This window comes from Channa argus, chromosome 12, assembly GCF_033026475.1.
Source record: "Channa argus isolate prfri chromosome 12, Channa argus male v1.0, whole genome shotgun sequence".
In the NCBI taxonomy this organism is placed as follows: Eukaryota; Metazoa; Chordata; class Actinopteri; order Anabantiformes; family Channidae; genus Channa; species Channa argus.
The window spans coordinates 13780462-13802194 of NC_090208.1; the positions used below are offsets into that span (position 1 = coordinate 13780462).

The 21733-nt window shown below is 39.2% G+C and overlaps 3 protein-coding genes across 6 annotated transcripts; 2 read left to right on the plus strand and 1 right to left on the minus strand.

The window, feature by feature from the left end:
• Positions 1-41: 41 nt before the first annotated feature.
• On the plus strand, positions 42-11722 carry LOC137137273 (receptor-type tyrosine-protein phosphatase eta-like). 2 transcript variants are annotated; one of them, XM_067523338.1, is made up of 12 exons: positions 42-162; positions 294-362; positions 842-930; positions 2156-2789; positions 3328-3585; positions 7430-7678; positions 7880-8000; positions 8542-8681; positions 8786-9040; positions 9352-9618; positions 10428-10525; positions 10683-11722. In XM_067523338.1, the coding sequence occupies exons 2-12, from the start codon at positions 317-319 to the stop codon at positions 10761-10763; spliced, it is 2238 nt and encodes a 745-aa protein (XP_067379439.1). In that variant the 5' UTR covers positions 42-162; positions 294-316; the 3' UTR covers positions 10764-11722. The 2 variants fall into 2 exon arrangements, with proteins under 2 accessions (XP_067379439.1, XP_067379440.1); XM_067523339.1 differs by having other exon boundaries at positions 53-162; positions 265-362.
• A 312-nt stretch (positions 11723-12034) lies between these two features.
• On the plus strand, positions 12035-16409 carry LOC137138319 (CD209 antigen-like protein E). Its single transcript, XM_067525408.1, has 6 exons — positions 12035-12530; positions 13115-13216; positions 13908-14036; positions 14161-14321; positions 15253-15377; positions 15899-16409. Exons 1-6 carry the CDS (start codon positions 12479-12481, stop codon positions 16014-16016), a joined length of 687 nt encoding a protein of 228 aa, XP_067381509.1. The 5' UTR covers positions 12035-12478; the 3' UTR covers positions 16017-16409.
• A 152-nt stretch (positions 16410-16561) lies between these two features.
• Positions 16562-21731, minus strand: si:dkey-219e21.2 (nuclear factor 7, brain). Of its 3 annotated transcripts, none has more exons than XM_067525406.1 (10): positions 21628-21731; positions 20868-20917; positions 20340-20494; positions 20074-20172; positions 19335-19466; positions 19079-19201; positions 18755-18883; positions 18076-18154; positions 17774-17800; positions 16562-17669 (listed from the first exon to the last, which is right to left on the minus strand). In XM_067525406.1, the coding sequence occupies exons 2-10, from the start codon at positions 20902-20904 to the stop codon at positions 17137-17139; spliced, it is 1314 nt and encodes a 437-aa protein (XP_067381507.1). In that variant the 5' UTR covers positions 20905-20917; positions 21628-21731; the 3' UTR covers positions 16562-17136. The 3 variants fall into 3 exon arrangements, with proteins under 3 accessions (XP_067381507.1, XP_067381506.1, XP_067381505.1); XM_067525405.1 differs by having other exon boundaries at positions 18076-18151; positions 20074-20175; XM_067525404.1 differs by having other exon boundaries at positions 20074-20175.
• Positions 21732-21733: the final 2 nt, after the last annotated feature.

The window sequence follows — 21733 nt, forward strand, 5'->3', positions numbered from 1 at the left end:
GGTTGCCATTTCCCCCTGAGGTGAATGGTGCCTTATTTTGATATTCAAATGTACTGCTTATTACCTGTTGGTGGAAGAGATGTGCTGGTGTTATTTCAGCACACTCATTCTGAGACATCATTTCCTCATTTCCCGGGAGTTGGGAAGCATCTTTTAGTGTGGGTATGTAGTCTGAGCTTTTTTGGGGTGGGTTTGTTTGTTCCTCTAGTGTTAGTGTCTAACTCCGTAAAAATGTGTATATTGTTTTGTTCCTTCTGTTTTCAGTTTGAATTAAAGTAGCTGTTTACCTTCAGTCTCAGGTCAGTTGGAAACCAACATGGGGAGGTGTCTTGGCGTTAAAGTCTGTGTGTTTCTGTGCTGTGGTGAGTTTTTATACCCTAGGCTGTGAATAATAACTGATATTAATGATTAAACCTTTTTATTAAATTACCTTCAGGGTTAGTCTGCATCATACAATTGTGGTAAATTCTTGTTGCATTTACCCAAAGCTGTTAGTCCTTTTGTGTCCTGTTTTGTGTGCTCAACCACCTAAAACCCCCCACAATGTTAAATTTACTAGTCAAAGTTCTTAGATCATACTGTTGGTTTAAAAAAAAAGATGGTAACACGTAATCAGCCCAATCTATCAAAAATGTAATGGTTTACTGCATTAGTAATACCAAGAAGTTCAGTGAACCATACGAGTATGTCATGACTTGCTCGATACTAATCCCTTGTCCTTTTTTATTTCCTTTTTTTTTTTAAGAAAAAAACATTGTAGCAGACTAGGAATTACTTAAAGCACAACAGCTGAAATCTCCAAATGTTGGATGTGTTTTCTTATCTCTTTGTCTCACTTCAGCTCTGAACTTGATGTGCAGCACTGCAGAGAGGCTGTACTTCACCCAGAATGATAGTCTCACCTGGGATAATGCCAGGAACCACTGCAAGGTACAACATGAACCTTCACAAAAGGGCCACTAAGATAATTTTTAGGTCAAAATGCTTACTTCATTCAATCTTATTGCTGCAAAGTTGAGAGGTTCTGGATGGATTGTTCAGTGTTATTAAAAATAGGAGTGCATAATGGGAGAAGGCTAAAGAGGTGTTAACAAGTGACTACAGTATTTTTTACAATGGTCACATCTGATGCTCTTTTAAGGCACCTCCAGAGGTATAGTGTAAGAGCTGGCAGGCTTTATGCCACTTCTGAGAATACCACTGTGTAGGCAAACCTCTAAATTAATCCTATTGTCCACACTAACCATACACGCTGTAAAACCAACGCTGAATCTTTACTAGTGTTTGGTCGCTTTTCAGCCTGCAGCCTAGAGTTTCGTTGTCCGTGTCATGGACCTCTCTTGTCGTCCAAAAAAAGAAAAGAAACATTTAATCCTGTGGAGCGCTGAGTCTGCCCCATGTGTTTTGTAATAGTTTAAAGACAACAATGGACGTCTGCTGCACAGACAGACAAAGCAACTTCAGGCTGCAGGCTGACAAGCAGCCAAACATGAGTGGAAAAGATTCGTAAATACTTATATATCATTAGAGGTTAAAATCAATGGAGATTAAGTGGTTAAAATCAGCTCCCCCTTTACCCACAGTGGTCTTTGACCCTTATTTCTTATTAATTACTTTACATGTTTTACCATAATTATCAGTACTGTTTAAAATACATTGTTTTCTTAGTGGAGTACTTTTTCAACTGTACTTTAAGTAAAATATAGATAATCGGCATAGTACACTCGTACTTGAGTAAAAGATCTGAAGTGGTACTTGTAGTGTAGATTGTTTTTAGGCGAATATTGAAGTATTGAGTTTGTGTATTTCTACCACTCCTGCAAAAAGGTTATCACATTTAGTTGTGTATGGGGCTGTGTAGCTGCAGAGTGCTCAGCGTGGCCATGCTGACCCTTGTCCTCCAAGTACACTAGTTTTAACATTGTGGCTGATTGGCGTGTATCCTATGTGAGTGTTTTACACCACAGTAATCAAAGGGAAGTACCTCTGTACCGTGGCCATGGAGTGTCTTTAGTAAAAATCATATCCTGACATCGCAGAGTTATTTCCATTTTCTTTTTCACATCTGTAAATGTATTAAATAATTTTAAAGAAGACCTTCTTACTGTTCAGCTCAGTTGTAAATGAGTGACTGTAGTCTTTCACCTTCTGTCAGACGTGTTTCAAAGACCTGGTGACAGTCTTACCTACCGACGCATACGTGATCGCCCTACATGTCACCTCTGACGCCTGGATTGGCCTCCGTAAGTACGTATACTCCCCCAGCAACTCCACCGACAACTCCACCAGCAACCGCGGTATGCCTTGGTCCCGCTGGGCAAACGGGGACCCCCTTGCCTTCCAGAACTGGTATCCTGGTTGGCCTGTGTTCAAATCCCCGTTGCCTAAAATAGATTGCTGCAGCTGCTCCTGCACCTGCCCAACAGCGACAACCCCATTAACGACAAGCTTCTCAAGCACATTCACAACAACCAGCTTACCAAATACCAACTTTAGCAATGTATCTCAAAACTGGATGGACATCAATGTCACTGACCAAAATGTGACCAGTTATGCTGAACTCATTAATTCCATCACCCAAAACATGACAAGAACCACAAGCAGCCAGAGCACCACACCTGCAACCACACTGCCATTAGAAGCAGCATGTGTGCGAACACCGATGGCCATCCCAGACCTCCCCAATCCTAATAAGGATTATATTGAAGACTCCTGTGTGGCCATGCTCAGCACTGGGGCTTGGGTTGAGAAGAACTGCACGGACCTTCTGCCTTTTGTTTGTTATGAAGGTAGGACTCATTTAAAGCACCTTTGTTGGCATTTTAGGTCTCGTACAACAAACCGATCACTGCATTAAACATAGGTACACTGATTAACCACAGCATTAAAACCACCGATAATTGAAGGGAATAACCGTGATTATTATAATGGGCTATTATTAGTAGGTAAACATTGGGATCTTGAAGTAATCTGGAAAAATGGATCAAACGTAAAGATCTGAGTGACTCTGACAAGTTCAAATTATTATAAGGTCAAGGGATGGGGTTAGACCCTCTCCAATACAACACGGTCTTTGTGGCGTGTTCATCAACGACCAAAAGTGTACATGTGCATGATTTACCTATGCATCTTAGAATGCAGTTGCAGCTTTTCGAGAGAGAGTGTTAGGTCATCACATGAAGAACACTTCTTTGAGCCTTATTATAAAATATATTTTCTGCAAATGTGAATGAATCAAATATAATTATCACTTACTGTATAATTTTCCTTGCGGAATATCTCTAGAACACTGACAATTAACAATCATCATTTCATTTCCAATCACAGATCGTTTTGATGGCAACGTCAATGTGACCAACGTGACTGCCTCTGCTGCCCTTCTCACGTGGCTGCCCGGGCCTAATGGCACCAGCGAGTACCGTTTGGAGGTTACGCCTATAAACGGTTCACAGACAAAGAAAGTGACTTTGGATTTGAGCTATAAACTCGAGGGCCTGACGGCAGGTTCCGGCTACATGGTCAAGGTTTTTGCTATTAAATGTGAGAGAGACATCAACAACCCTCAGGAAGCCAATTTCTACACCAGTGAGTAACATTTGGCAAACAATATTACTGTACAATATACTCTACACCTGAAGTAGGAATGAAAGGTGATGTGGGTCATGACCACAGGGTTTTAATAAGATTGTTTTAGCGCAGAGAACCAGAGCACCATTACATGTCAAGGCTACAATAATCATCAGAAATTACTAAATTACTAAATTGACTAAATCTGGGCTCATCATTTTCTCAACAGGACATCTTTGACTAAAACACCTACTCACTATCTTTAAAATACAACATATCAATATTAAATTGCACTTCTTCTTCTTCTTCTTTTCCTTTCGGCTGCTCCCTTTCAGGGGTCGCCACAGCGAATCATGTGCCTCCATCTAACTCTATCCTCTGCATCCTCTTCACTCACACCACCTAACTTCATGTCCTCCCTCACTACATCCATAAATCTCCTCTTTGGTCTTCCTCTAGACCTCCTGCCTGGCAGCTCCAACCTCAGCATCCTTCTACCGATATATTCACAGTTTCTCCTCTGAACATGTCCAAACCACCTCAATCTGGCCTCTCTGACTTTATCTCCAAAACATCTAACATGAGCTGTCCCTCTGATGTCCTCATTCCTGATCCTGTCCATCCTCGTCACTCCCAAAGAGAACCTCAACATCTTAAGCTCTGCTACCTCCAGCTCTGCCTCCTGTCTTTTCTTCAGTGCAACTGTCTCTAAGCCGAACAACATTGCTGGTCTCACCACCGTCTTGAACATCTTTCCTTTCATTCTTGCTGATACTCTTTTATCACACAACACACCTGACACTTTTCTCCACCCGTTCCAACCTCTCTGCACTAGCCTCTTCACCTCTTTTCCACACTCACCGTTGCTCTGAACCGTTGACCCTAAGTACTTAAAGTCCTGCACCTTCTTCACCTCTGCTCCCTGTAACCTCACCATTCCACCTGGGTCCCTCTCATTGACACACATGTATTCTGTCTTGCTGCGGCTAAGCTTCATTCCTCTGTTTTCCAGAGCAGACCTCCACCTCTCTAGATTTTCCTCCACCTGCTCCCTGCTCTCACTACAAATCACAATGTCATCTGCAAACATCATAGTCCAGGGAGATTCTTGTCTAACCTCATCTGTCAGCCTGTCCATCACCAGAGCAAACAAGAAGAGGCTCAAAGCCGATCCTTGATGCAGACCCACCTCCACCTTGAACTCCTCTGTCACACCTACAGCACACCTCACCACTGTCTTACAGCTCTCATACATGTCCTGCACCACTCTAACATACTTCTCTGCGACTCCAGACGTCCTCATACAATACCACAGCTCCTCTATCGGCACCCTGTCATACGCTTTCTCTAAATCTACGAAGACACAATGCAACTCCCTATGACCCTCTCTGTACTTCTCCATCAGCGTCCTCAAAGCAAATACTGCATCTGTTGTACTCTTTCTAGGCATGAAACCATATTGCTGCTCACAAATGTTCACCTCTGCCCTTAGCCCAGCTTCCACTACTCTTTCCCACAACTTCATTGTGTGACTCATCAGCTTTATTCCTCTGTAGTTGCCACAGCTCTGCACATCTCCCTTGTTCTTAAAAATTGGTACCAGTACACTTTTCCTCCAGTCCTCTGGCATCCTCTCTCTCTCCAAGATCTCTTTAAACAAACTAGTCAAAAACTCTACTGCCACCTCTCCTAGACACTTCCATACCTCCACAGGTATGTCATCAGGACCAACTGCCTTTCCGCTCTTCATCCTCTTCAATGTCCTCCTCACTTCACTCTTACTAATCTTTGCTACTTCCTGCTCCACACCAGTCACCTCTTCTACTCTTCGTTCCCTTTCATTTTCCTCGTTCATCAACTCTTCAAAGTACTCCTTCCATCTTCCCATCACACTCCTGGCACCTGTCAATACATTTCCATCCTTATCTTTAATCACCCTAACCTGCTGCACATCCTTTCCATCTCTATCTCTTTGTCTGGCCAACCTGTACAAATCCACCTCTCCCTCTTTAGTGTCCAACCTAGCATACAAGTCCTCATATGCTCTTTGTTTGGCCTTTGCCACCTCTATCTTCACCTTAAGCTGTATCTCCCTGTACTCCTGTCTACTCTCTTCAGTCCTCTCAGTGTCCCACTTCTTCTTAGCTAACCTCTTTCTCTGTATACACTCCTGAACTTCCTCGTTCCACCACCAAGTCTCCTTGTCCGCTTTCCTCTTTCCAGATGACACACCGAGTACCCTCCTACCTGTCTCCCTGATCAAATTAGCTGTAGTAGTCCAGTCATCTGGAAGCACCTCCAAACCACCCAGAGTCTGTCTCAGCTCCTCCCTGAAAACTAAACGACATTTTTCCTTTTTCAACTTCCACCACTTCGTCCTCTGCTCTGCCTTAGTCCTCCTTATCTTCCTCACCACCAGCATCATTTTACACACCACCATCCTGTGTTGTCTGGCTACACTCTCCCCTACCAATGCTTTACAGTCACTGATCTCTTTCAGATTACAACGTCTACACAAGATGTAGTCTACCTGAGTGCTTCTCCCTCCGCTCTTGTACGTCACCCTATGTTCCTGCCTCTTCTGAAAGAAAGTGTTTACTACAGCCATTTCCATCCTCTTTGCAAAGTCAACCACCATCTGACCTTCTGCGTTCCTGTCCTGAACACCAAACCTGCCCATAACAGTCTCATCACCTCTGTTCCCTTCACCTACATGCCCATTGAAATCTGCACCAATGACAACTCTCTCACCTCTGGGGATGCTCTGCATCACTTCATCTAACTCACTCCAGAATTTCTCCTTCTCTTCTAACTCACATCCTACCTGTGGGGCATAACCACTCACAACATTGAACATCACCCCTTCAACTTCCAGCTTCAGACTCATCAACCTGTCTGATACTCTTTTCACCTCTAGAACATTCCTCACAAAATCCTCTTTCAATATAACTCCTACTCCATTTCTCTTCCTATCTGACCCATGGTAAAACAACTTGAACCCTGCTCCTAAGCTTCTAGCCTTGCTACCTTTCCACCTGGTCTCCTGGACACACAGTATGTCCACCTTCCTTCTCTGCATCATGTCGATCAACTCCCTAGCCTTCCCTGTCATAGTACCAACATTCAAGGTCCCTACTGTCAGTCCTACATTCTTAGCTTTCCTCTTCTCTCTCTGCCTACGAACACACCTTCCTCCTCTTCTTCTTCGTCTTCGACCAACAGTAGTCCAATTTCCACCGGTACCCTGTAGGTCAACAGCACCGGTGGCGGTCGTTGTTAACCCGGGCCCCGAATTAAATTGCACTAAATTTACTTATTTCTGATACATCTCCTCTAGTCTCCACTAGTTGCTTTGACAAAGCATAAGTCTCAAGTTTAATGCCACCATCTTTGTGGCTGTGGTCCCTTCACACATAATGTGTGGGTAAGGGGTTAGCCTAACCCTAACCCCACTAACCCTAACCCTAACCCAAGATAATTCAATCAGAACCTTTTACAGGATGAGGAAAGACTTAGATATAAAAAGTGGTCTTTTATAGCACATATTTCACATATAAAATATAATCACAAGGATGTGATTTATAACTTGTTTTGTTTTTTAATTTAACCTGTAAGAGTCAAAAACTCGTTCAATTTTTATACAAATTTAAACACATTTACCAGACTCACTGTTACCATTCATACAAAACATTTTCCTTTTGTGTATAGTAAGCATTGTTTACTGCTCAGAAAATGCTTTTTGGTAAAAAATACTTAAAGACAAACACAAAGAAAATGCAAACAAGCAGAAAGTCAGTTTAATGATCTATGTTGTAAACTGATTTAGAAAAAATTAAGTAATAATTATGTCTTCTTTTTTCAGTTCCTAACAAAGTGGATCACCTCAATGTCCCCATGCAGCAGGACACCTCTGTTATGCTGAGCTGGAACAAACCAGAGGGAAATACTGATTTTTATCGTGTTGAATACAACGATAATTACATTGACACTAAAACTACGTCTGAGGTTGTCACCGGTTTAACACCTGGAACCCTATACAATTTCACTGTCATCTCAGGAGTCAACGACACCTCTAAATGGAGCGAACCATCAACCATCCAAGTATTTACCAGTGAGTTTACATTGTATAAAACAGTGTCTTTTTTTCATTTATGAGGGTACGCTGTTAATACCAGATATTTACATAATATAAAATTCAAATCAGTGAAGCCAATTTGGAACCACATTTGTCCTGAACGGCGATGTCTCTGTGATCAGCAAACAGGGTAATCTTAGAACTGTTTTATGCATATCTGTTCACTTCCTCTTTCAGAGCCTGGTAAAGTGTCCAACCTAATAGTGTCTGACAATACCGACACCTCACTGACGCTCAAATGGGGCCCACCTGTGGGAGGAGTCACAGGTTACAGGGTGCTCGTTTTGGAAAAAAATATGTATGTATTATTATATTTATTTTTATATGTTATTTTCTGCAGGAGTCTCCCCTTTTAGATGATAATGTTCACAGAGTTTCTGAGCCTTGCTAATTTGAACCGTTGACCAGGTCTGCGACTCTTTCACCTGAAGCCCTGCTTCATCTTGTCCAAGAGGGAGCTGTTCAATTTAACATAGTGATCTAGAGAAAAATAAAAACTATAAAACTCTACCAAGTATGTGAAAATTAAAGTTACAATATCCAACTTGTTATAAATATAATAAACCTCCCGCTATGGATGTATTCTCTAAACATATTAGCTGTAGATGTCTGCAGTGAAGACTTAATGCATTTAACCTTCATCTAAATAACTACTTAAGGTTAAAGGCAAATAAAAAATAATGCTTTATTGCACAGGGCGTTCTCAGTTTTTCTTGACAGCCATCTGCAGTCAGAGACTTCCGAATTTAAATCAACTTGTAATAAACTGATATTATGCTTTAATTCTTCACATCTTCAGAGAGGCAAACTTCTAACAATCATGTTTCTCTTGCTAACAGAACACTGAATAATACTGTGGTGAAGGAAACCTCATTCAGAGTAGAAGGACTTTTACCAGGCACCGAGATAACATTCAATGTCACAGCGCAGGCCAATTCCTCTCTGGAGGGAGAAACTGTGACCACTTCCAGCTACACCAGTAACTCTTTCTAATGGATTTGCAGTTGACTGTTGTTATTGAGAACAAGTACTCTGCTGTGCTATTTTGAATTTCACTAATCCAACTTTGTGATTCCTTCATAGCTCCAAGCCCAGTTTCAAACCTGACCTTGAACACAACAGATAGCACCCTTACTGCTTCCTGGAACAGTCCTACTGGTACCGGTTTAACTTTCAAGGTTAATCTCCAGCTGGAAGGAGAACCTGTGAATGAGACGATAGTACAGGTTAATTCAGTGGAGTTTATCAAACTAAAAACTGCTGCCAACTACACAGTGAAGGTCTACGCTATTAGTGGAAATTTCCAAAGTCCACCAGTAAACAGCTCCAAATTCACCTGTGAGTCACCTTTCTCCTTTCAGTGTGTTTTAATAGTTAACATGGTTGAACTTGTGTCCTGTGGCCGCTTGCAGTTTTGTATGTTGTTCCTGTCGCATTCAGCAGTGCAATAACTCTACAGAAAATAATATATGCACTGAAAGTTGCAGAGGAAATGTCAACCATAGATAGAATCAAGTATAGAGATTGTTTTGATGAAAGCGTTATAGATTAGACATTTGGAAAACAATTATTCTCACAAATTTTATGAAAATCCGACTGCAACTTAATATCATTTGCCATCTTTATTTTTCTCTCTTGCCTTTGTTCAGTGCCATCACCGCCTACTAATGCTATGGTCAGTTACTGGAATCAAAAGGAAATCCAAATCGAGTGGACTCCCCCTGTAAACATAGCAACTGCCACATACCTGATCAATATCAATTCCAGTTTCTGGGGTCAGAGATGGTCTACTAAAGTGACTAACCAAACCAGCTACAAATTCAGTAACTTGAATTCGGGCACCAATTACCAGTTTGAAGTTATAACATTGGCCGGTGAATTGAAAAGCAAAGCAGCAACTGTGACACAATACACAGGTGAGAGGATAAGACTCTTGAGTGTGAATGTTGTAACCTGTTAGAAACAAGTAAATACATTATCAAAAGATTTTCCCAAGTAGTTTGCTCAAAGTGACCATTTTTACCAAAATTGAGCTTTCAGAATTGTTGAGACAATTGATGAGCAACAATGAAAAATATCATTCGGTTGGCTGTTATTCATTGAAAATTATTCACAAATCTATTTTTGGTGCTTAATTAAATGCACCACGCTAGAAGCAGTATTTTAAAAATTAGTCTTATTTTGATCTGATCAGCAAAAACATTAATACTGGGGGGCTTAATAATGTTATGGAGGACAAGGCTCAGCATGGCCCCTCTGAGCAGTCTGCAGAATCAAAACACACCGTGTGCAGGTGGTACAAGTACCACTTCAAATCTTTTACTCAACTAAAACCACTAAGCTGAATATCTGAATTTTACATAAAGCACCAAAGTAACGTTTGTTAAGCAACAGTGATTATGTAATTATGGTAAAACGTAGTAAAAAGAGTTTTACACAGTGATTTTACACAATGATTATAGGCTAGTTATTAAAAGTGAAAATATATTTTCAGAAAAAAAGATCTAATTTAGAATAATATACTGGTACTGTAAGTTAAAAGACTAAAAATGCTAAACTTACTTAAGGTCCATATATCCTGTGTGTATAACTGGTACAAACTAAGAATATTTTGCTGTTTGAGTTCAGTGGACATTATTTGTCCTGCTCATGCAAATTTTACAGCATTGGTGTGTGTACCTCCTTGTTCCAACTTCCTCTTTACACATCTCTTTTTGTTCTTCAGTGCAAAACAAAATTCAAATCAGTTTGTCGATGATGTGCTCATCTGAAATCCTTCTCTACTGTTCCAACTCCACCACAAGCAAGCAAATTTATGAGAAGGTATGTTGGTCACCACATGGGGTAAACATGACAAAGATTTAAGTTTTATTCAGATTTTCATCTCTACTAAAGTACATGGGACATGTGCAGTAATTGTGAATGTGTGAGAAGTAATATTTTTAGTTTTTTTGATTAACTTCTCTGTGTTTTGTTGCAGTTGAACTCAACTTTCACAGAAATGTTGGGGGGTGTTTTCTGGAAACTAGACAATCTGACCAGTGAAAATGCCGCAACATAAACGTCCTCTTAAAGTTTTTTTCCCTGACATGTTAATTTTAAAAGCTTAAGTGTATGTGTGTGATAATTAGTTACAAAATGTAATAAGTTATAATTATTTCAATCTTCGCAATTTGAATGATCCAATAAAACAAGAGCACAGTCTTTTACTGTTAAAATTAAAAGGTTTAAAGGATTAATAGTGGTCAAAATGAACCACTGACATACAGCAGAATGCCAAAATTTTGCTTACATGAGCATTTATAAAGAAAAATTTCATTTCACTACTGTTTTTGTCCTAGTTGTAAAAAGCTTCAATACATGTGTCTGATTTGACTAAATAAATATAAAAAAATGCTGTTTTAATTATCAAGAGTTTTAAGGGAGGACTTCATATAATTAACATGCAATACAATACTGTTCTAATACACTAGAAATAACAGGGTGTATGAGTTACTGAAACTTTACTGCAACTTTTACAGCACCTGTAAAGGACAATATATATAAAGTAAGTATAATATTAAAATATATGTAAGTCACCTAAGATAATGGTTGTGTAACTTTCATTTTTTTTACCATGTTTTTTTTCATTAAGTGTGATCTGATCAGTTTGCTTAAGATTTTAAATGAACTTCTTAAAGGGACAAGATTATTACAGGGAGTTTATCAAATGTGAACAATAGTCATTACATTCTCCCTTTTTCTATAATCATGGTTTTCAATGTGTGGAAGCATTAAGGGCAAAAAAAATCATAATTTTCAAGAATAAACCTGACGAGAAGTGTGTTTCTGTTACGCTTTGCCTCATTGCCATGACTTTCAGGAGTAAGTCAAAATTTGACTCACCATGATCATTGTTTTATTTTATCATGTTTCACTTCTCTATAGTTCCTCTGGCAGTAACAGGTTTCCATCTGATCCTGTTGTAACCAAATAAATAAAACACATTTTCCCACTTCAAATTAAATTAACATACTCTTATCTTGTTCTCCTTTCTAATATTTTGTACCTTGTTTTATATCTCAGCTTCTATGTTTGCAGTCTTCCTGGAATATATTATTATATATAATATATATTAGTGTACACTATTGTGTTAATAATATAACTTCTAAACAAGACCATATTCATTATTAACTGTGGTTAAATAAATGAACCATTATAAATCATAACTGTTATTTTTGTCATTAACAGACTGAGAAATAATAGAAAAGTAGCATCTTCAATTGTAAGCGGAAACTTAAAAACCAAGAATAGTAGAAAGAAAAACTAAGAAAATTACAAGGGAAATTTAATAAGTCAGTCTTCCCTTTTCCCTGATTCATGAATTACATGTGTATTATTGTACCTTTCAACAGCAAACAAACTAGATTGCATCTTAAGGTGAGAGTCACCTTGACCCTGAGTCTGCAGATAAACATACAGAGAGAAGTGGCTCTTAAAACCGTCAGTGCAGCAGTGACAAAGATGGTAGGTTCAGTTTAACACCTCCAGGATCTGAGATGGTGACGTTACGAATAGTTACTGTACATGTGAACTGTTGGTACCCTGCACATGCTGCCAGCTTCCTCTCTTAAATGTTTTTTGTTTCTTAGGCCTAAATGTATTTTTGAGCTCTGCTGTGGAAGAGAGCGGTTGAAATTTGAGGAAGGGGCGGACTGGTCACTTTCTTTTCTGCTAAATGTGCGAAAATGTGAATGTGCGTTAACAAACATGTGAAACAGTGGCAGAGCATGAAATATGAACGTGGAAAGACACCTAGACAACGAGGCGAAGAGGGAAGCATCTGCAGGTCAGTTATTAAAGACTGACCACTCCTTAAAGTGGAGTGGTATAGGAAGAGATTGAACAAAAAGAAAAGATCATTTTAACATTTAATATAAATAGTCCTTATTTGTTTAGTTTTTGTCATTTTAAAAACTTGGGTGACGTTCAAACCTAATTTTCAAAAGCTCTGTAAAGACCTTTAAGTTAGTAAATATCTTCATTTTATCATGTGAACTCTCTAATGGAAATTCTGTAACTACGTTTCACGTGTTTACGTGTCTGTGCAGTTCATTTCACCCTTTGACTTTTGAATCATTTAGATAAAACAGAGAAACTTTCTAAGAACAGGGAATGTATACGTGAACTTTGATACTTGGAAAAAAACAGTGGCTTTGCTTGTTATTGTCCAACCTGCAACATGGTGTGACTTTAGTAACCTACACATAACAATCTCATAGTGACACACATATCCTGTGCATATTGAATATGTAGCTCGAATATAAGTTAAATTCTTACACAAACAAATTTGGTTCAAATCTGTGTTTTTAAAGTCTATACAAATATCTCAAATGTTTCTTTCACAATTGTTACATTTTTATATGTGCACAGATGCTGGGACCTGTCAAACCTGTCGCGTGGCGGCTGGGGCGGCTGCTGCCACGGCAACAATGATCCTGGTCACTGGAGTCTTTTTGGCCTTAGTTTTATGTAGTGAGTAGAAATCTGAACTTGAAAGCACGCAGCCCAGTGAATGACACATCTGAAAAATGTCTGCGACTACTCTACACTCAGCAGAGGCTAGTTCAAGTAAATCAAGCTGCAGCTGTTCAGCTGATATAATTATTAGTATGGCTGTGCCTCAGGTTCCCAGCAGAATATGTCTGACTAAGTAGCAAGAGGCGTTTGTATGAGATAACTGGATCAGTTTTATTTAAAGGGCGATCGGGCACCTAAAGCAGATATACTATTAAAAGAGTCTGTCTGTTGTTCATCTCAGGGACTCACAAATATTTCTAGTTATTTTTACGTGTCACACTTTCTTTTGACTTTATATCCTCAAACTTGCTGATTACTTCCAGCTTTACATAAAAATATCACAGATTTTTTGCGTGATCCAAGACGTTTAGACCCCCCTGTATGTACTGATAATTTATGTATTAAATAAAAATATGTTAAACATAGGATAAATTTTGCCTTTGCTAACTTTCAAACCTTCTAAAATCATCCAACGTAGGAGAAAACATATGTGACCGTTTTCCTCACCAATGTTTTTGTTAACCTCAGTTTGTGGCCCTAGTGTAAATAACAATAACTCATTCTCCACTTTTTCTGTCAATTACAATGTGACGGTAGAAAGGACTTGGGTTCACTCATTTTCTTGTGTAAAACACTGATTTGTCAGTGGTGTGGAGAGCAGCAGCAGATGTGGATCAGACCCTCAAAACTTCAGGAGAGCAGCTGACAGAGCAACTGCCCCAGTGCCACAAAGAGCAGCATGATCTAAACCCGGTGCTCCACACTGCCACTCGAGGTGATTCACACTTATATATATATATATAACCGATATCCTGCAAAGACATGTGAATCTTTCATTGGTGCATTACTTCCATTAGTGGTTTTCACCCTAAACCACTGTTTTTCCCTGCTGTTTGAAGACCCCAGGTGCAGTTTGTGTCCAGGCAGCTGGTTGTGGTGGAGCGGGCACTGCTACTTCTTCTCAGTGGGACTTCAGGAGAATCGTCAGTGGGGGGAGAGCGTTGAGTTCTGCCAGCTCCACAACAGCAGTCTGGCTGTGATCAAAGACTCAGCAGAGATGGTAACTGTGAGAGACGATATTCATACTTTTCTCCATGGAAGCACAAGGGCTGTAGTTAACCCAGAGGGGAGAGCGGGGTAAGATGAGCCAGTGGGTAAGTTGACTCGCCCTCATCGATCTATATCAAATATGCTGGGGATTTACTAATGTATAAAACCCTGTGAATCAATTACCTTGGGTCTCTCTGAGGAAAGCAAATCCAAAGTATTTTCTCAAGGGCTCATATGGGTTTATACTGCTTATAGGATATGGCGCAGCCCTGATCCTGAGCATGACTGGGCTGGAAAGCATTAAAGATGCTTCAAATTTAGACCATCAGCACATTCATTTCAGTTCCCTTTACCGAACCTGTTCATCACCTCGTTAACTGCATGAAGGTCATTTACAGGATGTTGGTTATTATTGGTCAGTCTGTTCAGCCTCTGGGTCGTTCTAATAAAAAAATCATTTAAGGCCTATTGTCACAGACACATCCTTACAATTAGCTATAGGTGCATGTTTTCATTTTTCAACACTTTCATTTTCCAAACTTAAAGGGTGACTCAAGTAAGCTGGACTCATCGTACCCCACTCTCACCTACCGGGCAAGCGACCAAGGCAAATCATTCATGGCTGTGTTTGTCTCCATGAGCTCTGTAGTAAATCCACCGTCATTCAGGTTTTAGGATCAGAGAACGTATCCTGAGAACTTACACTTGCATCATACGGCTCTATCTTTTAAAACATTTCACAACTTCATCTTGAATGTAACTTTGTACACATTTGTATTTATACGGGCCAATTCATAAACTGGCATTAAATGGAGAGGAGATAAAATAGAAACTCTGTCAAGGAAAAAAAAATCTAATTTCACCATAACTAATCAGGAATCATCTGGTACAATTTGTGTCTAAAGGAGAATAACATCCTCGAAATGTTGCTTTGTTCCCAGAAATTTATCCAGGCAGTGATGCAGAGGTTCCCCAGGTTTCCGTTCTTGTGGGTGGGACTGACAGACTCCCAGGAAGAGGGTCAGTGGTTGTGGTTGGACAGGATGGATGTCCAGCATTACATGCCGTAAGTCCAGATCCACTGGTGCATGAGTCTGGTTAGTCGCAGCTCAAACAAAAAAAAAAGTGCTTATTTAAATTCTCAAGTGCTCAATATATATACTAAAACATACTGAAATGTAAAACATGAGTAGAACAAAATACACAGGCGTTAGGTAACACTAGTCATATAAAAAGATTTGAATGTCCACTATACTATAAATTAGTATTAAAAATAATTTCTGTTTGTAAAAAAAACATAAAATTGCCCTGTGAAATAGATTATTTCATAAAAAAAAAGCAGAACTATGACATACACTGTGCTGCTTTGTAAATTACTCACTTGAGTTAACATTCACAAAGATTAACACACAAACCTCATAATAATCACTTCATTTTACCTTTATTAGAGTTATATAGTACATATATACATACATATACATATATACATTGACTTTCATAAATCAATCCCCTGCTTATTCTAAACACGTTGTAGTTTCACCACTGAACACATGTTAGCTTCGGCGTCTGTGCATGTGCGTTTTGTAGGGTGACAGTGCAGTGGGACGCTGATCACAGGGACTGTGCAGACCTGAGGGGAGGTGGGAGTGTCTTTGCTGCCGACTGTGACGCATACGGACCCTGGGTTTGTAAGAGAGAGTCCTGACAGCACACAGATCCACACACACGTTTTATATTTCTTTATTTACATTGCTATTTACAATATGGTGGCACTTGTAAACCAGACACTTTGAAATTGTTATAACTATTTCAAATAAACACAAAAATTGGCTTCAGCTACACTTTTACCCAGAAGTCAAGACTTTCACAAAGTAAAAAGTAGAGGAAATGTGTCTCAGGGCTCTACACTTATAAATAAAGCTGATTTGTGTGAAAATCCTTACATGTATCAAACATAGCATTTTACATATATGGAATGTTAATCCTGTGCATTTTAAAGTTCATGTATTAAGATGCCTAATGTGTTTTACCATTTAATGTCTATTTTAAGGTCTATATTTTTTTAAAATATGTATAGATGTTTTAGCTTCAATTTTGGACACACATTCCCTTTTGCTATGAACTTTATGTAATAAATATTTTTTTAATAAAGTTTTGTTTTTGCCTTTAGGGTTTATATTTCTAAGGAAATTGCCTAAATAAAATATACAATAAATACTTTGATATTGCATAAGTATATGTGTGTGTGTGTGTGTGTGTGTGTGTGTGTGTGTGTGTGTGTGTGTGTGTGTGTGTGTGTGTGTTTAAAGACAATTTTAGCTTTATATACTTAAAGTCAGATTAAATTATATTCCTAATGTCCAATACAATTTATGTTTGGGTGCAAAAATTTGCATCCCCTTATTTTTAATGTTAATAGGGGTAAAACAAAGATTTGTTTTTTATCGACATCGTATTTAATGCACATTAAGCATTAATTACAATTGTTGCTTAATCAAAAAATGTATTTCATTTCTAATTAATTTAGCAAGGGAATGCAAACTAATGTTATTTTCTGTATTTTACTATATATTTTTAAAAACTACTCCTTAACCATTATTGTTACAACATCCGAAGTAACAATAATGGTTAAAGAGAAAAAACTACAGTAAACTAATGAAAATGACATCAGTGCAAATGTTTGCGTGACCATAGGTGATGGAACATTTGCACTCGCTAAAAGTGCATTAAATATGTTGATGAAATTCTTTTTGTGACTCTTTTTGACATTTCAGAATAGTGTTGCACCCAAATGTTGCATCCAACTGCACTAAGGTTTGTCTTCCTCAGTTTACTGATATTTTGTGAGGTGGTAAAATTCGTATGAGTGTGCGACCATCCATTGGGGCAAACAGAGGGTACAAATTTTCTTTGAAGTTTGCTGTGAAAGTGTAGATGTGAGACTTTGTTTCTGCGTTGTAGAAAGAGATCTGGCCCTCTTCATAGTCTAAGTAGATCCCCATACGTCGAGGCACAAGACCAATTGGCAGCGATGTCTCAGGCTTGGTGCAGGCGTAGAACTGGTGCGTGCTGCGCCACAGGACCCAGTAGCCCTGTTTTGGGCTCATGGGGAAGCGACCGTGCCGTTGTGAGTCGGCAGTGGTCAATCCAATGCGCCAGTAGCCGTTGTTGGCTATATCCACCTCCCAGTAGTGACGGCCGCTGCCGTAGCACTCCCAGCCCAGCACGCAGGGCCAGGAGTCGAAGCGCTGAGGGCTTTGAGGCTGCTCGGTCTCTGAAAGCCCTTCCTGGACCATCCGCTGGTCGTCTGACAGCAGCAGCCAGGAATTGTTGGTTGTGGAGTCGAGAATCACATCATCTGTTCATAAAGGGATTTAAAAAAAAATTAAAATAGGTAACTTGTACTGCAACTTTGATGTTTGTTGTTTCTCTATGTATGAAAAAAGTTTAGGTTGTTCTTACCTGCTGAACTGCAAATCCAGGTCCAAACTGAAAACATAGACACAGACAATATATTATAGCGGCAGTCAGTAAATTAGGGACATGTTGATAGTTCGTGGTCTAAAGTGCTGATTCTCATGTGTTGGTACCCCAACAAACAGTTGCATAATGAATCTAAACGATGGTGAGATGATTACTGGGATGGAATAAATCAATACATTTAATTATGTCAGTTATCCTTTGATGAGCTGTTATTGTTTCTTCTCTTGAAACATTCAGGGATCAGATGCAAAAGAAAATGTAATGATTTTAAAAATGCTCACCTGAATTGGGAATGTATCTTGGAATTCCTGCTTTCCAGGTCCTTTGCTTTGCCAGTAACCATAACTGTGGAATCATCTTCTAAAAAGAAAAGACTAAATGTAATGACATTATGTTACAAAGGAAAAGCTTTTTTTATTTGATTAACTTACTCCCCTCTGTCTGTTTAGGTAATAGTTGAAACCCTGCATCAACCTACAGGATATTCTTTTAGTAACATTTCCGGGAAGACCTTTTCAATGTAAACTATAAAATCATTTGCAAATGTCCTGATGTTTTTCAAAGACTGATTGTTGGAGTTTATCGGGCCAAATAAAGATCAGGGATTATATAAACTTGATTACAGATTCCATTCATTGGTGCTATGCACGCAAATCAAAGAGCAGAGTTCAATCCCATATAATAGATACAGTCAGTTTGTGAGCTGGTCATGTCTGTGCCGCATGGCACTGAACAACTTTATCGTTTTGAATTTAAGCCAATTTTGTGTGTTACTGCTCTAATTAACCTGAATTATCATAGCGATTAAAATGATTATTTTTTTAAAGTAGTTGTCTTGGTTTCTGTTTCATTTTAAGCTTCCCTAGAAATGCTTTTACGTTCAAGCCCATTTCCTTTTGTTTTAGTCACATTGCTAAATACACTTCTTCAGTGTTGATCAAATGCATTTGCAGGACTCACTGTGCTGTCTTCCTTAAGCAGAGACCAGGTAATGAACTCCAGCAGATGAAGCAGGTTGACCAGGCGTTTGTTCTTCATGCCCAGCAGATGCAGAACTTTGCCCAGCTCATTGCTCTGCACACCACAAGTCTGCAAACAGTTTCACAAATTCAGCTGCAAGATTCAGCACAGCTTTAGTTTTATAAAACTAATACATAAATAAAAATAACAACTTTGCATCCAGTATTTTTCTTCATTCTGTTCTCATGGAGCCCACATTTTTTACCCATAATATGCAAACCTACACAACAGCTATTTTGGAATTTGAGCTTTGGGCTTCCCCACCTCAATTGCCTTCTGCAGCTCCTTTGCCCACTCTGTGATCCTCAGTTGTGCCTCCTCATTGGTGTCCAATTTTTCATTTTCTTGTTCTTGACTCTCAGATGCCCAGGGAGTTTCTTTGAGAAGCTGGGGACAAAAACTAGTAAATTAAGCTTGATATAATTTTTTTTGTGTGTGTTTACCTTCCACAACTACAGTGGCTAACTTTGATCAGAAATAATCGTTACAACATTATCCCTTTAAGTACTGACGCACTGACCTTGTCAACATGATGGAGTTCGTCTGCCCACTTGAGGATCAGTTTCCTGCTTTCTTCAAGGCTGCATTCAGTACGTTTGTCTAATCTCTGGGCCTTTTCATTACTGGAACCCTCCTCTGGGTCACTTCCTCCCTGTTAAAACACATAATCACACACTCTTAGAAGTGCAAATGATATGTTAGACAGTTACACAAGATAAAGACAAATTGCAGCCCAGTCATACTGATACATGGGTTTTTTTTATTTACAGGTTTCAAAAGGGCCCCTCTCACATTGTAAAAAAACAGAAAAAGTATATAATGTCTTAATGTCTAATGCCGCTCCCCACATGTCTTTGCCCCGTGTCTCCATGCAGCTGGATAGACAATCATGTAACCAGGCTGTAAAAGCCAATAAACTGACTCATATCAGCATCCACCCGTCCACCCAACTTAATCATCACTTTGCACGAACCAGCCAAGTAATGATTTCCCGCTGCAGCGCTTATGCAGTCTGGTTGATAAACTCATTGCACACTAAATAAAAGAGTGTAATGTGTAAACCAAGAGAGCATTGAACTCTTAACTGTGGGTATCAAAATGTACACATTTGCAAGCTATAGCTTCTGCTGTGAACTTTTATGTACAGTTCCTTTTTTTGCCTCTGAATTTGCACAGTAAAAACATCAACGAATAGCAACCTAAATGTGTGCCCGCCGGTCCCCTGACTCAGTTTTTTCCCTCCTTCACTCATGTCCTACCTTGCATACTTGGTCCACTTGCTCCTTCCATTGCTTGATGAACTGCACACACTCCTGCAGACTGCGCAGGTCCTTCAGGCTGTTCTGACGAGGATGTTGCTGCTAGAAACAGAATTGTAAATGTTTTTTGGGCTGCAGAATTCAATCAATGGCGTACAACTTGGTAGATGTTTTTACCGATTCAACCAGGTATGTTCATCACCTCAGCATCAACATATAGAAATTAAAAGCACTGAACAAAAGAAATGTCAGTAAATGTGGTGTACCTGTGACTGTTTGGTGAGGTTGTTGGGGTTCGCGGGTCTGCTGGGGACCGAGCTGTGAGCCTGAACATTTTCCTCCGGCAGCTTCCAGCGCACGGCCCCAATGGAGCTGCTCTGGGTGGTGCTGCTGTCCTCCGCCTTCAGAGCTATGCTCACCTCTGCAGGAGGACAAATCCAGACAAAAACATTTGGGTGAAAGTTAATAACTTTTTCAAATGGCCGAGCAGAAACTAGAGGAAAGAGGAAGAAAGTCAGTATACTGATGGTTTAAAATAACAGTTACATCTGCTCTTTTGCCTTTAACAGTGGCCTGAATGGTGTCACCACCATCTGCAATCGAAGCTGTTACAAAAGAAGAGTTATGATCTTGGATTTGATCCGCAAATGATATACTGGAAGTTTTTATGAGGATCTTATTGAATTCAGGTTCTCTGAGGCCACATTATCTCCTCACACCGAAGACATTCATGTTGGAGAAAAAGTTGCATATAAGTAATGTAATGAATTAATGAAATAAAAATAGAAACCTACTTCTGTCAGTTTTCAAAATGCTCTTCATCTCAATCATGTTATTCTCACTCCTGTTGGAAGAACACATGAAAAGAGGAAATTGAAAAGCAGCAGAAATGCGATTACAACAATTACAAATAACATTCTGCTATGAAAGTAAAAATGATGTACATCACATTAGTACATTGTACTTTGAGTATCACAAACAAGCAGTTGTAATGTAGAAAAATGCACTCTTACATATATTATTGAATTATTCTTTGTGACACATTATTCTACAGCTGCTTTTTTATGTAAATTTATATTTCTATGGCATATATAATTACAATAAAACATTAACTGTACTGTGCTGAAATATTTTATTGTTAAATAACGTAGCAATAATTCACATGTGATTCGTTTGTAAAGACAAAAAGTTCTAAACGTGCTCTATACTTGTCAAAGTAAATGAAAACCAACAACTGCTAAAAGCAATCAACAATTTCTGCAATGGCGTGACAGGTATATGATCAAAAAACACAGGTAACAGAAAATTAGACAAATTTAGTTTTGTTCACGAAAGCCTTTTCTTTAGATTTGGGTTCAGGCAATAAATACACTGCTGGATATTCAATACATCCACCATGAGTAGCTATAATGTAAAATAATCCAACATTCTGTAGCACATCGTAAATTCTGAAACAAAAACTTATAAATACAATGCCCCAAATTCATTAAAACCACAAACATCTGCACACAAAGACATAGTATGTAACCTCTGATGCGGTTTATCGTGTCGTACCTTTTGTCCAAGGGAGCGTTGGTGCAGCTCTACAGGTGGAGAAGACTGGACAAGCCGTCCCACCTGTGCAGTCTATTTGTTAATCTCTGTGTCTCCCTGATCTTTG